Source organism: Neofelis nebulosa, chromosome 15 (assembly GCF_028018385.1).
Source record: "Neofelis nebulosa isolate mNeoNeb1 chromosome 15, mNeoNeb1.pri, whole genome shotgun sequence".
In the NCBI taxonomy this organism is placed as follows: Eukaryota; Metazoa; Chordata; class Mammalia; order Carnivora; family Felidae; genus Neofelis; species Neofelis nebulosa.
In genome coordinates, this window is record NC_080796.1 from 41,521,794 (window position 1) to 41,539,629 (window position 17,836).

At 39.3% G+C, this 17,836-nt stretch overlaps 1 protein-coding gene across 1 annotated transcript in view; it reads right to left on the reverse strand.

Moving 5' to 3' along the window:
- Positions 1-4,301: 4,301 nt before the first annotated feature.
- CD46 (CD46 molecule) overlaps positions 4,302-17,836 on the reverse strand; it is a 36,045-nt gene continuing 22,510 nt past the window's right edge. The window contains exons 9-12 of the mRNA XM_058701401.1: positions 13,323-13,364; positions 11,795-11,830; positions 11,215-11,275; positions 4,302-5,040 (exon numbers count right to left, since the gene is read on the reverse strand). Of these exons, the coding sequence (XP_058557384.1) occupies positions 4,968-5,040; positions 11,215-11,275; positions 11,795-11,830; positions 13,323-13,364 (212 nt within the window). The 3' untranslated portion in view covers positions 4,302-4,967. The remainder of the gene's footprint in view (positions 5,041-11,214; positions 11,276-11,794; positions 11,831-13,322; positions 13,365-17,836) is intronic.

Consider the following 17,836-nt stretch of genomic DNA (forward strand, 5'->3'; position numbering starts at 1 on the left):
CTCACTGAAGCCACCGGCCCTAAGCACCAGGATGGCAGAGCTCTTGCTTGATTTCCATAGATCGGCACAAGGCCTGCCACGGCCACAGAAAATGGTTCAAGTTTTTAAAAGCTGCGTAAGGGAGATAAATGACGTCAACGTAAGTAGCTTATGTGAACATCAGTTTTACTACCCAGCTGCAAGCGTTCTTGGGGTAGCAAGTCAGGAATCAGAGCGGGGAACTTCCTCCAGGCGATCTATACTTGTGGCGGCTTGTTTACCTTCAGGTACGGAACTGAGAGGGAAGGAAGATGTTATTGGCCACAGACCCCAGTACTGGGTTTCTCCCATATTTAAGCAACAAGGGGCAGAGTTAAGCCCTTTTAGAACGGTAATTTCACAGAAGGAAAGCAGAAAAGACCTAGTTAATACTGGATACAACATGAAATTAAAAACGGCTTCTGGGAATCACCGCAATGGTCGGAGCCTCTGAACGATGACAAAGTTGGAAGGACTTTGGGACTGTCAATGCCCGGGAAGGCCACAGGAGGGCAGCAGTGCCCCGTCATGCAAAGGCTGACCGCTTCAGTTTAGTGCAACCTTTTCTAAAATGAACCTGGAAATGATGAAAGCAACATCACTTAGGAAAAAAAAAAAAAAATTAAAAAATGGTGCACAGGCACTTGATTTTTGCATCATTTCTGGAAGTCAGTAGACTATGTTAAATCCTGCTCTTTAGTGGAAATATGCAAATATTTAGAATACGCAAGGAAGCTCATTCTTGGTTGCAGCTAGTTGGCAGGCATCACTAAATTTTAGAATACTGAAGTTGCCTGTTCTCCTTAAACCAAGCATATTCCTTAACAGTGCAATTCTGCCCTACCCTCCTAAGCATTCCTACAAAAGACTTTTTGTTACTTCTCCCTGTATATTTTATGATAATTTAAAAAATAGGGTGTGGTTTCAAATTAAAGCCCAATAAAATTTAATTTCATTTATAGAGAACCTAATTGGGGCGCCTGGGTGGCTCAGTCGGTTAAGCGTCCGACTTCGGCTGAGGTCATGGACTTCGGCTCAGGTCATGATCTCGCAGTCCGTGAGTCCGAGCCCCGCGTTGGGCTCTGTGCTGACAGCTCAGAGCCTGGAGCCTGTTTCGGATTCTGTGTCTCCCTCTCTCTGACCCTCCCCCGTTCATGCTCTGTCTCTCTCTGTCTCAAAAATAAATAAAGGTTAAAAAAAAAATTTTATAGAGAACCTAATTTACATCAAATGTTGATATTGTAAAGACAGCTTTTGTTTTTTCTTAAACCAGAGCTTTGTTAGCCATGCAACAAGACCATGATTTTAAGTCTTAGACGTTTTCGGGTTTATTAAGTACGCTGAATGAATAAAACCTCGATTTTCTTTTGTAAATATAAGCTTGTGTCATTATAAACTTGTAAGTCACTAATGCAGAAGTTCTCAGCCTTAGCTGCATATTAGAATCACTTGGAAGCTGGGAAAATCTCTATGCCCAGGCAGGCCACATCCCAGATCAGTTACATAAGAAATCCAAGAGGGGTGGGACCCAGGCATGGGTAAAATGCCCTGTGATTCCATGTGCAACATGGTTCAGAACACTGAGGCCTGATCTCAGACATTTAGCAATCTGATTTAATTCGAATCTGCAAAAAAGACCAAGAAAATTTTTTGTGCAAACAAAAGCAAACCCTGTTATTACACAAGTCAAACTTTCTACTTTCATCATTGGGGCTTGGGTTTGTAAGCACTTAATCATACCCACGCACTGATGTGATGTGGAAGGTATGTCTGCCACCAGATACACGCATATAGACACCCCGTTAACTCAAGGTTCGGTAACATCACAAAGGCTCTAAGAGCTGGGCGAGTCGGGAGAAGCTTCACGGAACGGGCAGTAGGAGCTGAGCCTTGGGGAAGATGTCCAGGACCCGGCCAGGACTGCTACAGGCGACAGTGAACCAGGAACACAGCCCAGCACGTGGGGCAGACGGTCCGCTCGACGGACAATAGGTTCTTTGAAGAAGTGGAGCAGAAGTCTTCGCAAGGCACGTTGGGATTTAGTTGTAGAAAGCTTCAGGGTGCCTTCGAGAAACCTTGCAATTGACGCTGTGCACCTGTGACTGAACACCTCTGAGCAGGAGAGGCCCAGGACGGGCTGGGCGAGGAGCCTGGACACATTCAAGGCTCTGCAATGTGAGGGGCTGCAGTGGAACATGTATAGAAGTCGGGCCAAGTACAAGCATGCTCTGCTCTGAGCTAAAACACACTGGAAATGAACGCATCGTCACAAATGAAAATTCTCCCAATCTTGGATTTTATTTTTCACAACACTTGAAGATCCCATTTTCAAAATATGAACAATAAAGACCCCCCCCCCCCCCACATGGGACTTCTCATCTCACTGCAAATACATTCTTCCGGTTTTAGCAACCTTTCACATATGCTGCTTTCCACGTCATTAGAGAAACTTTTCATTTTATCCCATATATATAAATGTATATAATGGCATATATAATTGCCATTATTTGAAAAACAAAATTTAGATTTACATATCGAGAGCAATTTTGTATAAATATACAAAATAAAAAAAAATAAATTTGAAGCAGAAACTAGTATAAAAGTCTGTTTTGGAAAAACAACGTAACAATAACATAACAATTTTTTTGGAAAATAGCATAACAATCTTTGGTTGCAAAAGAGTCAACTGGGCTTGTTAAAAATCAACAGTACAGCCATCTCTTGTTCCTGAGCAAGTGCTACATCCCTGAAAAGTATGTGAAAATGGGTATAGTAAAACTTCATCTCTGTACTTAATTCAAAATTCCTGTTTCTTTCTGCTCAAGCGGATCTTCCCGAAGTACCTCACCGATCCCTCAGGGAGGGGACACTTACAGTGCATCATAAACATGCTTTATCCGTAAACCAATACTTGTAAAACATGATTCCCAATCATGTCCTTCTCAAGGCAGCGTTTCTTTGGCCTAACTTATGCTACTAACTATGAAAGTGCAAAACAAAATTTGTAAAACCATACTCTGAATGTGAGTGGCCGTCCCTCCTCTCTGCCCAGTGGCTTATTTCAGACTCTGCCTGGTGTAAGGACTCAGGTCACGGGCAGTGCCACCTGAGCCCCAGGGGCCACTGCAGCCGTTTGCTTTCTCTGTCCCTTTGTTCGGCCAATAGCGGACACAGTTTCCTTTCTTGAAATAATGTGGCTGAATTTTTACTGTTTTTAGCAGTTAAGGTGAGATGCACATAAGAACTAAGATTCTGATACAACCTGAGGTTATCGGATGGAGATATTCCTGCCAAAGTCACTACTTTTACATGACGTTGTTTAAAGGCATCGTCTTATTCCAGTACAGGGAGAAAATCACCCGTTGCTGGAATTTAGAGTGGAATCTAATTTTATTAAAGAGCAGAATCGTCTTAGAGAAAATTATAGGCCACAGGTTCACTCTGTACCCCCAGCTGCCATTCCTTTTATGAGTGTGAGAACTCTCTAAAGTTGTACAGGAGTTTCCAACGGATTCTGAATTCCTAACTGACTTCTCTGACTGTTTACTGACGTTTGAAAAAGTGAAGAACAAAGGCCATAAACTTTCTAGCTTCTGGAAGTCACCAAGAAATTACAAATAGTTAAAAAAACATATAGAATTCAACCCTATTTACTTTGTTTTCTGATAATATTCTCAGTTAAGGAAGTCAAACTTGTTCAAAATCCCAATTTTCAGTGTTCCTCTTTTTAATGTGAAGCGTGAGAGTAGCATACACATATTTGAAAGACTTTTTACACTGAACAATATGTAAAACATGTCTTAGAGTTGTGGAGAGAATGAATCTTAAGACTTCTCATTAATCTTTTTACAAAAAAGATTTGTCACTTTCTTTACAAAGGAAATGTAATTTATTTTGCACTATAGTTGTCTAAAGTTGGAAATTTCATTTTAAAAAATAATTTCCGCACCTAAATACCGGGGATATTGTATTGAGTTGCCCTATAAATGCACGTGTTATTTTAAGGAGAAACAGGCCAGATGTTGATACCCAAATGCATATACGGTTCAAAGAAGCATCGAAAGATGGTGAGTACATTCAAAGCACATTAAAACGCTAGCACGATGGCTTAATTAACAGTTGCATTCACGGAAGTGGGGGAAAAAACCCTAGGGAATAGTTTTTATACATCCTTTCTTTCCCCCTTTCTGGTTTTATTAACTGACACGTAACATTGTGTATAAGGTGTAGGAGCATAATTTGAGAATGTATATACTATGAAATGATTACCACAATGAACTTAGTTCACATCCATTACTTCAATTATAAAAGCGTTTGTCTTCTGCTCAGCAACTCTCCAAAAATACAATATACTACTGACAGCAGACTGAACGATAATTACATCCCAGCACTTGTTAGTCTTAGAACTGGAAGTGTGTCCCTTTTGACCACCTTCAGCCGAATCTGCCCCCCACCCCCCAGCAACCCCCAATCTGTTTCTAGGGTTTTTGTTTTGTGGGTTTTTTTTTTTTTTTCCTTTTAGATTCTACAAATGAGATCATACAGTATTTTGTCTTTGTTCGACCTTATTTCACTTAGCAAAACGCCTGAAGGTCCATGCATTTTGTGGCCAACAGCAAGATTTCCTTCCTTTTTCATGGCTGGACAGTCTGCCACCGTATTTGGATGCCATGTTTTCTTTTAACGATTCATCTGTCCGGGGGCACTTAGGTTGGCATCCGTGTGGTGGCCGTTGTAAATAATGCTGCAGAGAACAGAGAGCTGCAGTGTTTTTGTTTGTTTGTTTGTTTCCTTTGGATATATACCAGCAAGTGGAACTGCTGAATCATTCGTTGGTTTGGTTTTTAGTTTTTCGAGGAAGGCGTATATGTTTTCCATAGAGGCTGTATGAATTTACCATCGATGTCAACATTCTAAAAGAATCAGGAGATGCACTGTGTGGAAACCGTTTACTGTGTGGACTCTGCTGGCGAAGCGGATTTATCCTGGTAAGTGCTGTATGAGGCGCTAACTTCTGTTTTCCTAGAAGGCGAGGTAAAAAAGACAGTATCAGAGAGCAGCATAAAATCAATTCCAAAGCCTATGTAGAAAATCCACAGTTCAAACAAAAAACTGTGGGGGTGCCAGGACTGGGAAATAAATGGTTTTTTAGAAACGATTTCGAATGTGCAGCTACTGCCAGTCTAGAAACGCTTCTATCCCTGTATTACATTTTTGATTCTCTTCGAAACAACAGAACAGCGTGATACAAAGTACTTTGTAAATATTTTCCCATTTAAGTTAAAATGAGGGCTAGTGGAGAGAAACACTTATTTTCCTAATACCAACATTTTAAATCTGGCTCTGAAACGAAATGTTTAAAGGGAGAACGATTCCACCAGTGCTCAAGTTCAATCATGCCCCATTTGGCCCTCACTGTCAAGGAAGCCATGCGTTTTGGTAAGAGATTCTCCTAAATAACTGAAATTTACGTCACAATTTTATGGTGGCAGTAGACATCTAAAATCGATTATTCCAGTCCAGTGCCATCCAAAGAAATACACTGTGAGACACAGGTAATTTTACATTTTCTAGAAGCCACATTAAAAAAGTAAAAGAAGCAAGCAAAATTAATCTTAATGTGTTTTGCTTAACCGAACATGCATGTTATTTTTCATTTTATGTGCACTGAGTCTTTAGAGTCCGGCGTGTGTTTTATAAGCACAACTTACGCGGGACCAGCCACGTTCAAGTCCACGGTAGCCACACGGGACTACGGACGATGGAACTGGAAAACACAGGTGTGGTCCCTGCCTCAGTAAACAGACTAGAACAGGCAGACGGAAACTAACGGTGGCCAGTCAGCTGTTCACCGGTGCGTGCGCCCCAGCCAACACTTCAGGGACGCTCGATGCTACCCAACACAACAGCCAACCATGGCGGCTTTGGATCCCCTCCCGTTTCTCCTTGTGGGGGAGGCCGTCCTGGGAGCCACCACCGTCACCGAACTACACTCGTCACAGAGCCACTTCCTGAGGGCGACGGGGAGCGTCTTTCGATTGTGGGTCAGGACTGTCACTGAATTCTCCACGACTGCTCTCGTTTTCTAGTTTTTTGGAGTCAAAACTCCTTTTGTGGGTGTGGGAGTGGCATATCCTCTTCTGATGGAATTTTAAACAGAATCCGATACGGGAGAAAGATCAAAAAGACTCTCCTACATTTTAAGACACATTTATTTGGCGTGACAACGAAGCTATTTCAAGACGGTGAAAATCTAACACTGGATTACTAATCACAGAAAGTTCACGTTATCTTCAGCATCCATTAGATTACCTTCAGGTGTTCACAGACACCGCAGAGCTCACGACAGACTGAAATCTCCCTTCCTGGTTGGCTTTAGCCTCAGAGGAATTCTGGGACCAGGAAGATACACTGGGCTGGGTAGGCCTCGGCTGCCAGTTCTAGTTCCTATGTCTTGTCTTGCCCTTTGCTGCTGTGACCCAAGACACCACTCTGCTTTTACGAAGAAACTGCCCTTCCTGTTGGCTTTGACACAGTCTGCTCCCAAACTCTAGACCGTAAGGGAGAGGAGCAGCTCACATTGTGAGTGGGTGGGATATGTATCTGCTCTCTTCCTGGCTATGCAGACACACATTCTGGCACAAACAGAAGAACACTTCATTTCACTCAGACACAGGGCAGTGGGGCTCGAAGGGTCTAAGGCAACGCAATTCATCATTTTCCAAAATCTAGGATTTTTGTTGTTGGTTTCTCTCTCCTAGGCTAAAAATATTCTGGTAAAGGAAAACATGAATGTCTTTACAGAATTAATATTTACAAGTTGAAATTGCGGGGTGCCTGGGTGGCTCAGTTGGTTAAACGTCCACATTTGGCTCAGGTTATGATTTCACTGCTTGTGAGTTTGAGCCCCACATCAGGCTCTGTGCTAACAGCTCAGAGCCTGGAGCCTGCTTCAGATTCTGGGTCTCTCTGTCTCTCTGCCCCTCCCCCGCTCACGTTCTAGCTCTCTCTCTCAAAAATAAATTTAAAAACATTAAAAAAAATTGAATGCATTTACAAGCTTAAGTAAAATGTATTTAAGTTTCTGAAAAGGGGTATTTTTCCTCCCTCCACTTAAAATAATAAGATTCTAGGATAATTTCCCACTGGGCTAAAAAAATTTCTGCATTTTGGATTCACAGCTACTGTGAGGTCAAGGAAGCTAGACAGTCTAATAAAAGGACAATGGGGACATTACTCAGTTGGAGCCTACGTCAAAGTAAAAGTCTGCCAGTATGTATTTCTTTGTTTTTACTTTTAAAACAGGAGTGGTATGTATAAAAACCAATAATTTAGCAAAGGGAACAGGAATCTAAGCGTTCCCCCTGACGTTTACTAAAGCCACCATATCTTAGTTCAAGGTACTGATATCTAAATAGTCATTGGGTATTTTCTATTCTAGAAAGGGTATCTCTGAAAAGAAACATACAGAAGCAGGTACCTTTTAATGATAAAAGCAAACCTTTCTCTCATCTCTTCTTCTCAGAGAGAATTTAATTTTACTTCTCTGTGGCTCTCACCAGTTTGGTATGTGCTGAACAGAGGAAGGGAAAATGCTGAATAAAATAGTCACAACAAACCAAAAGGAAGCAGAATGGCACAACAGGTGGGATAAAATGAATGACAAAGAGAATGGAAGTAGGGCTGACAATCAGAGTCACAAAGTACGACTTTTCTGATTCTCCTCTAGGAATCTGAAACAGGAATTAGGTGCAGGGAGCTGCTCTAATGTTGACATCTTACAGATCGTCTGGCAGATGAACGGATTCGGAATTTCTGTGCAATCTGTTTACCTCTAAAACCAATTAGCCTGATACGAACAATGTAAACTCTCTCCCATAGAGTAAGACTGTGTGAGGACAAACGGGCCTTGTCTCTCACATCTTGGATTTAGAGGGAATACACAGAGCATATATTAAACATTATCTTAGCAATCAATTTTAGGACAAGCCAGACATTTTCAGATGCATCCTGACTTTTGCATCGAGTACAGTTTCTCCCTGCGGCACATCTGTTTTCACCCCGCGGAAAGACCTCTGTAAAACTTACTACGTAACATCCCATTTTCCTGGGATGGATCTAAAGTTTGCTCTCAACTAACTACAGCATCCTTTGTTACTTATACAATTTTTTGAAGTTTACAGCTCCAGAATTCGAGAGCCAAGTAGAACAATGTTCAAGTTAATTTGATCTTTTGGGTTTTTTCCCCCATGTCACTATACTCCCCACCACCTGAGCTGGCCACTCTATGTAGTACATCCCAAAATGTTGTGTAACATTCACTTAAGCACAGACAGCTTAAGAAGTGCAAATTTTTAAAAAATGTAAAAAAAAAAAAGTTACAAAGTTAGTGGGTCAGTCATTGTTAATATAACATTAAAAACAGGTTTAAGTTATACCAAATAATAAATATCCTTAACGGAAATAAAGGAGAAACGATTTAGTCACAGGTGATAAAATACATAAAGTATGTATATGAGTCGAATGGATTTAAGCCAACTCTCACTTATCCAGGGATGGTTTAACCGGACGCAAGAAAACCATGCATTTATGAAACACGTGCATGAGAACACTGATGTCAACAAATGGCATGTTTTCCAGAACCACACAGTCACGACAAGCAAAACAGAACTCGAGCAATAGCAAGACACAGGGCAAGGGCTGCGGATTCCAAGACTGGAGACGGGAGCAAATTAGTTAAAGGCAACCGGCCAGGAGAAGGTGCATTTCCGAGGCTCTGGGATCCTGTTCTATTCCCAGCTGAGACTACGCAACCCTAGCAGAACACTCCAACCGGGGGCCACTTTTCATCACGTAATTTAGGGATCTGTCCATCGATCTGAAAAATGACTACTTACGCTATTTGTGTACTTTGGGATGGAGGCTGCAGGAGGGTAACGGTGTTCCCAGGTCATCATAAATACAAGTTTACATCAAAATCCGTTTTGTACCAAGTTTTAACAGCCATTTGGGACTATCTGTGCCTAGTGTCCTGCTTCCAGAGTTCTTACCTGCCTAGAAATAGACAAGGAACTGCCTACGTTTCATAGTCTTGTAAGGAAGTTTCTAAGGCGACAACGCTCCGTTTCAGGGGAACAGATGAAGGACATTAAACAGTGCAAAGGATATAATAGAAATCTTTACTTTCTTTCTTTCTTTCTTTCTTTCTTTCTTTCTTTCTTTCTTTCTTTCTTTCTTCTTTTCTTTCTTTCTTTCTCTCTTTCTTTCTTTTTAAAGAAAAGCAACATAAAGGCAAACTTTAGCCCACGCACTTTTTAAAAACATACACATAGATGTGGTACCTTTTGAAAATTCAATTATCTTAAACAGGAGGAAATTTCACCTTTATGTTTGATGGCATTTCTTCCAATTTCAAGACTATGGGTGCATCACTAATAACCTACACTTGGTAACTCAGAGTGTCGCCCCGGCTGGCAGCAACATCGCCAGGGGCTCATTAGACATGGAATCTCAGATCACTAATGTCACTGAATCTTTCATCTGGGGTACAATGCTCAGACAATTGTTCAACTTTAAAAAATCCATTAATGGTGGCTAGAGAGAGTATCATTAATACTTGTTAAGGAATCTACACGTATTTTGATTGTCATTGTAAATAGTAAAGTAAGTAAAATAAGGAGCAGAGAGCTATTTTAGGGGTTGTTTTTTTGTTTTTTTTTAAATATTTATTTTGAGAGCATGAGGGAGCAGGGGAGGGGTAGAGAGAGGAAGGGAGGGAGAGAGAGAATCCCAAACAGGCTCCGTGCTTAGCTTGGAGCCTGACCTGGGGCTTGTGAGATCATGACGTGAGCCGAAATCAAGAGTGGGAGGCTTAATACTGAGCCACCCACATGCCCCCAGAGGGCTATTTTGATTTGTTATTGTGAGAAGCTATTTCTATACAAACATTTTGGACTTGCAAAAACATTCCACGACAGTATTTCCTACTCAGAGTGCTGTGTATGTACAATTTTAAAAATATACTGCTGATTGAGAAATCAAATATGCATATCATGTGTTCTACAAATATTAGACTGAAGATTCAAGTGAAGGCACTGCGGTACTTTGTTTTAAAAGTTGAGCTCTTTATGCGGAAAGAATGTTCTTTTATTACATATTCCAAACCAGATGATTAATATAAAGGGAAACTGTATCAAAAAACTATGAATACCAAAAGTCTTAAAATTATTACTTTGATTTCAAAGGTATTTTCAAAGCAACAGGGAAAAAAATAAATCACTAAAGTTTAAAAATTGCAAAGCACCTAATTTGGTCTATGCTCCAGGATTTATTCCAAGTCTTTCATAAATTGTAAATTATTTCATTAAGATTTGTTTGATGTTTCCGTTCATGCTCTGTCTCTCTCTGTCCCAAAAATTAAAAAAAAAAAAAAAAAAAGTTGAAAGATTTATTTGATGTTTAAACATCCTATTCTGCTCAGAAGATATATACTTGTATTTTTTTTCTATTTTAAGATCCCCTGCTTTTCATTTTTATAGATTAAAACACAGATAAAGTTAAATAAGAAGGTGCTTTGTAAATCTTACCCCTTAGTAATGTTAAGTTTATCCCCAACAGTTTTACTGCAACCTAGTAAATTGAGAGAACAAAAGAGGGAAATCAAACACTGCTGCTTTTCACTCCCCGGTTTAACAAGCGTAAGTAACAGCTCTAAAGGAAAAGAAATCAAACTGGGTATTCGAAAGAGACACCTGCACAGCTTCTAACAATTCCCTAACTTCTCCGGACAAATGGAAACTTTCATCATAAAAACTCCACTGAATACAACTGTCTGAGTCTCCACAGTGAACTGTTCTAAGTTTCATCTTGGCCCCCGGTCCAATTTAGGAAATAGGGGGAAGCTGGGTGGGGAAGGCCCCGTAACGCTCCGTGATTTGCTATAGAACTTAAACCTCAAGTCCCACCCCACGGAAATTTTTCGTGAAGTCATAACAGACGAAGCAAGTCTGCGCAGGTCGCTCTGGCCGCCGGGACAGGAAAAGCAGCCTAAAATATTGTTAGTAAACAGATGCGACAGGGCACACTGATGCGGGCTCAGCTTAGGGAGAGATGGCACAGGCACAGGTGCAAATGCTGCGCGCACGTAGGTGAGGAGTGAGAAGGACCGGAAGTTGGAAGAAATGTCCTTTAATTTACCCTTTCTTCTTGTGTCGATAAAATATGACCAGGATGCAGCAAAGGAATACAATGCCAGCAACTGCAAGAAACCAGAAACAAATGACATGTAACTCTGAGAACTAATTGCCAAGATTCAAACTGTAGCAGCAGAAATAAGTAAGTGTTGGTTACATTTCAGTGGTCAGAAAATGCTACTTCATTTAAGCACATATATATTCATATTCTGTCTAGACTCTTCACTATCAGAAGTTCGTGAACAGTCCACAGTAAGTCAGGGAAGAATCCTTGCTTAGTTTAGAAAAGTACCCAAAGCATATTTGGGACGCAGAGTCATGACTAATCACCCTGAAGACACATGGAGTATTTAGGTTTGTTACTAAGTGGACAAGTGGAATATAAAAGAATATACATTCACTAACAAAACATAGTGTATTATATACAAAGTCAGACCGTTCTAGACTGGTGTACTTCACTTCAAGCTATAAAAACTATAGAAAGTGGAAAGTTAAATTAAAAACAACTTAACTGCATACATTAAAAAATGCACTTGCTCACAGTATTATTTTTATTTAAGTAACGTCAAGTTTGGGCTACTTACGAACAACAATGACAATCACAGCAATGATTCCTTTGCCTGAGAAAAAAACGAGAACAGTTTGAAGATAATTGAGCACACAAGGGACCCAGAGAGTAGTCGCATTTAATCTTGCTCAGATTATACACGACAGCAAAGAAAGAGTTCCTCAGTCTAGCTTTAGCACGACTGCTACTGTGTCCAGATCATTCCGATCACAGAGCCCTTGGACTCTGATCCCACATCCAGGGTCCACCTTGTAAGACTCTTCAGAGGAACCTCACTTTTCATTGTTTTGTGCTGTCGTTGCCGTATCAGGTTATTTCGTAAAGCTTACTAGGACAACTAAGAATTCAGTAGATCAGAGGGAAATTGCTTTAAAATGTATTACCCCATTATAGTTGGTTTACTTGAATCAGTACTCATCCTATCATTTATGATTTTGTTAGGAATTTGTATTTTTTCCACCAAAATGGGCTCTGTGGACTGGGTCATAAATAAATCTCTACTCATGTATCACAAACAAGGATGTTAGTTTCAGAATCTTCAAAATAATATTTTATCATCAACCCCTCCTGATCCTCTACCCCCTAAAAAAGTAAGACATAATCCTAATTACCAAGGAGATTCTACATATGTAAATGAAACACCAGGGCACATAGATGAAAATAATGTATAGAGACTTAAACATGCATTGTTGACTACCCAGAGAGCAATAAATCATACTACAAAATCTTAATTCTTAGAAATGATGTCAGGAGTACCTCGGCTTGTGAACTGCCATTACTTATATTAAAGTTCTGGAAGTCAGAGCATAAAATGTCATGTTTACATCTGTTCTTTTCATTTCATAAAATATTAGGAAGCGTTTACCATCTTACCAGATGGCACTGGTTTTACTGGTACAATGACGGTCTGACTACAGTGTTCAGAGGGAAAATCTAACAAGCCTAAAGAGTTATAAAAAGGTTAGCCTTACTTACTAGTCTAATATAAATAAAAGTAATAGGCATTTCTCATTTACTTATCAAGAAAACTTTATATTTCCATTTAACTGTCGCAACTATAGCTTTTTCTTCATTTTCTTTAACATACATTGTGTGAACCATGCGAGCCTATGTCAAGTTTGCCATACCAGCCTGTAACAGAAAAAAACTAACCCAACGTGTAGCATTTTAAGGCTTATGTATACAAGGTACAAGTAGAAAGAAACTTTATCTCCAAATTGCCACAAAAAAAATAACACTACCCCATGAACAGCAAGTTATGTTGTATGTATTTTAACCTACATATAATCATAGTGTTTAAGAAAGTGACCTCACCCGACTAGGAATCCTATTTGGGGACAGCTCTTAAAAACTATACTGTATACATGTATCTACATATACTGCTTACATCTGTCATCGTATCTGCACTATCAAAATAACTCCAAATGTGACATATTACCAATTTGTGACATGCTCTTTCTTATCTACACATAACTGAAATATGATATTTGCACGTAGAACTCTAGGGTCTCATAATACAAAGCAATCAATAACCAAAATAGTACCTAAAGTATTAACGTCTCCAGATGGTGGTGTAGTGGGAGCTCCTAGGGGGGAAAAAAATGGAAATAAGTTAAAAAGAAAAAAAAAAGAAAATAATAAAGCTTAAAGGCCTCCAAATTTAGAGGTTTTGATTTCTCGCTTTTGTATAAAAACCCTTGTAATTTCATTTTCCTTATGTAAACTATGTTAAATGTTTCCCATTAAAAGTAGTATCATAATATATCATAAATCTGTATATTATTAGTATTCTTCCTATTCAGTAACATTTCCTGTGATAATATTCTATGGTATAACAAGCAACTGCATCATAGTTAGCCTATGGATTCAATGGGATTCTACTTAAAAGTAAAAATGTGGGGGGGCTTAATAAACTATTTCGATGTTGATCTGCAATAGAAGGAGACACCATTGTGATAAAGGCCATTTATGAAAACGCCATCATTAGCTTACTCAAAACCTGAAAAGTTTTCCCCTTAAGATCAGGAACAAGACAAGATGCTTGTGTTTTCCACTTACTATTTAACATAATATTAGAAGTTCTAGTCAGAGCAATTAGGCAAGAAAAAGAAATAAAAAGCATCCAAATTGGGAAGGAAGAACTAAAATGATCTCTATTCCACATGATGTGACCTTTACACAGAAAAGTCTTAAGGATCTCTCTCTCTCTCTCTCACACACACACACACACACACACACACACACACACACACACACCTATTAGAATAAATGAATTCAGCAAAGTTGCAGGGCACAAAACCAACACACAAAAATCAGTTGTATTTCTATACACTAACAATGAACAATCCAAAAAGGAAATTAAGAAAATCCCATTTACAATAGCATCAAAAAAGAACAAAATGCTCAGGAATAAAACAAGACGAAAAACTCATACACTGAAAACTACAAGATAGTGCTGAAACAAACTGAAGATATAAATAAATGGAAAGACATCCCGTGTTCATGAATTAGAAGACTATTATTAAAATGTTCATACTACACAAAGCAATCTACAGATTAAATGCAACCCCTATCACCATCTTGAATATGCATTTTGCAGAAACAGAAAAAACTAACCTATAATTCATATGGCATCTCAAGGGACTAAGAATAGCCAAGATATTCTTTTTTTTTTTTTTAATGTTTATTTTTGAGACAGAGAGAGCACAAGCAGAGGAGGGACAGAGAGAGAAGGGGATAGAGGATTCGAAGTGGGCTCCATGCTGTCAGCACAGAGCCTGATGTGGGGCTCAAACTCACGAACCTTGAGATCATGACCTGAGCTAAAGTCGGATGTTTAACCGACTTCACCCAGGTGCCCCCAAGATAATCTTGAAAAGAAAAGAGCCAAGTTGAGAGGACTGATGCTTCCTGATTTTAAAATTTACTACAAAGCTACAATAATCAAGCTGAGTGGTACTGACATAAAGACAGACACAAGACTAATGGAACAGAATAGAAAGCCCAGGAATAAACCCTTATGTCTGTGGTCAAATGATTGCCCACAAAGGTGCTAGGAATATTTAATGGAGAAAGGGCAAAATTATCAACAAATGGTTCTTAGAAAACTGGATATCCAAACACAAAAGAATGAAGTTGGACCCTCACTTTATACTACACACAAAAATTCAAAACTCACAGAAAACTAAAATAGGGCTACAAGTGTAACACTTTTCAAAGAAAACATATAGAACACGCTTTTGTGATGCTGGATCTGGCAATGATTGCTTGGAGGTGATACCAAAAGCACAGGCAACAAAAGAAAAAAATAGGTAAAGTTAGGTTTCGTGAAAATGTAAGACTTCTGTCCATCTGTGGACACTGTCAATAGTGAAAAGGCAATCCACAGAATGAGAGAAAACATCTGCAAATCATACACCTGATAAGACCTCCATACACAATATACATAATGAACTCCTAAAACTCAGTAACAAAAAACAAGCCAATTAAAAAAATGGGCAAAGGGCAATGGGCATGGAGGGGGGCACCTGTTGGGATGAGCACTGGGTGTTGTATGGAAACCAATTTGACAATAAATTATATTTAATAAGAAAAAATGGGCCAAGACTTTGAAAAGACCTTCCTCCGAAGATCTGCAAAAGACCAAGAAACATATAAAAAGATGATGAATCACTAACCATTAGGGAATTCAATACAAGCCACAAGGAGATGCCACTTCGCGTGTGCTAGGATGGCTACTCTCAAAATCCGGGAAAGAAAAGGTGGTGCCAAAGAGGTGGAGAAACTGGAATATCTGTGCATCACTCATGGGAATGCAACACGGCGCAGCCACCGTGGACGACGGCAGGACTGCTCCTCAAAACAGTAGACACAGAACCAGCACATGACCCAGCAATCGTACTCCTTACTCCTAGGTGTATGAGCCACCAAGAGTGCAAAAAAGGGCCTCAGACAGTTAGGTGCTACTATTCAGAGGAACGTTATCCAGAAGAGCCAAAAGGCAGAAACGACCCAAGCATCGGTCAACAGATGAATGGATAAACAAATATGGTACATAATACAACGGAATAGGATTCGGCCAGAAAAGGAAGTCAGTTCTGATCCGTGCTACCCCCCAAGCCAAGAGCACACTGTATATATACACTGTATGTTCACCAACTTGACAATAGATTATCTTAAATAAATAAATAAATAAATGAAACACTATGCTAAGTGAAATAAGCCAGAATACACTGGCTAACTGAAATAAGCTAGAAATGACTCCAGTTCTATGAGGTATTTGCAATAGTGAAATCGCGTAAAGACAGAAAGTGGAATAGTGGTTACCAAGGCTAAAGGGGGGTTGGGGGGGGGAGGGATGGAGAGTTATTGTTTACTGGGTATAAAGGTTCAGTTTGAGATGATGATGAAAACGTTTTGGAGACACAGATAGCAGTGATGGTGGCAAATAATGCGGATACACGTAATGCCACTGAAATGTACATTTAAAATGGCTAAAATGGTAATAAAAGTTTATCTCGAAAAACTAACATACAGAATGGCCTAAACATTCCTGAAAATGAAGTGTTCTGCCAGATACTAAAACATATCATAGTCCCATAGTAAAAAAAATGCTTTCGTGCTGGCATAGGAGTGTATAGAGTTCAAGGGCACAGAAGGATGTGCAGGATACCCATGAATTTAATATATAATAAAAATTGGCACTTGAAAAGAGTTGGAGAGAAAACAACTTATTCAATGAATGTTGCTGTTTTGCCACCAGGTAGGGGTGGGTGGAGTAGAGAGGAGCCCTACATCACACCATATACCACAGTGGATTTCAGATGCACCAATGATCTAAATGCACAAAAAGTAATCAGAATGCATGGTTAATAGATTTCAGCGAGGGGAAGGCCTAAAGCTTTTATGAAGAAGACAAAATACACACAGCCATTAGAGAAGAGATCAATATATCCAACTACTTGTTAAAATAAAACGTCTTCATATATAAAAGACCCCTGATAGGAGAATAGTTATATCAACTCTGGCACATCTTAAAGTCACCATTAAAAGGATGGGATATAGTCATCTAAATACAACCACAATCCATGAAGTGGAAAAGTGCAAGTTTCAGAAAAAACAGCATGATGCCATTTTTATTTAAGAATAAAGAAAAAAAAAAAGCACCAAAGTATGTATAACTACACATAAAAGGATGCTTATGTACAGAAATAGATGAAAAAATACCCTAAACTATTAAGTGATTAACTCAAGTAACAGACTAGAGAAAGAGAATGAGAACTAATCTTTTACTCTAAATACTTTTGTAATGTTTGAAATTTTATAAACTTATATTTGTATACTACTTATATATTACAATTATAAGATGTAAGGTGCCTGGGTGGCTCAGTTGGTGGAGTGTCCGACTCTTGATTTCAGCTCATGTCATGATCCCAGGGTCGTGGGTTCGAGCCCCCTGTCAGGCTCAGCACTGAGAAAAGAGCCTGCTTAAGATTCTTGCTCTTTCTTGGGGCGCCTGGGTGGCTCAGTTGGTTAAGCATCTGACTTCATCTCAGGTCACGATCTCATGACTTGTGAGTTCGAGCCCCACGTCGGGCTCTGTGCTGACAGCTCAGAGCCTGGAACCTGCTTCAGATTTTGTCTCTGTCTCTCTGCCCCTCTCCCGCTCTCACACTGTCTCTCAAATATAAATAAATGCTAAAAAAATTTACATATAAAAAAGATTCTCGTCTCTCTCTCTCCCTCTCTCCCCTACTCGTGAGCTCTCTCTCTCTCTCTCTGAAATAAAAATAAAATTAAAAAAAAAAAATTATGAAAAACAATCTACATCTAAGAGTATAAAAATCTTAAAAGAACTGACTAGTAAAATTAAAGCAAAGAAAAAAACCCAGGAAAAAATTGTTCACTTCATATTAACAGGGCTTTCATTTACAATCGAGAAAAATACTGTAGAAACCTAGTAGAAAAATGAGCAAAGGAAATGCAAATTAATGTAGGACATCATTTTTTTTTTTTTAATTTTTTTTTTTTCAACGTTTTTAATTTATTTTTGGGACAG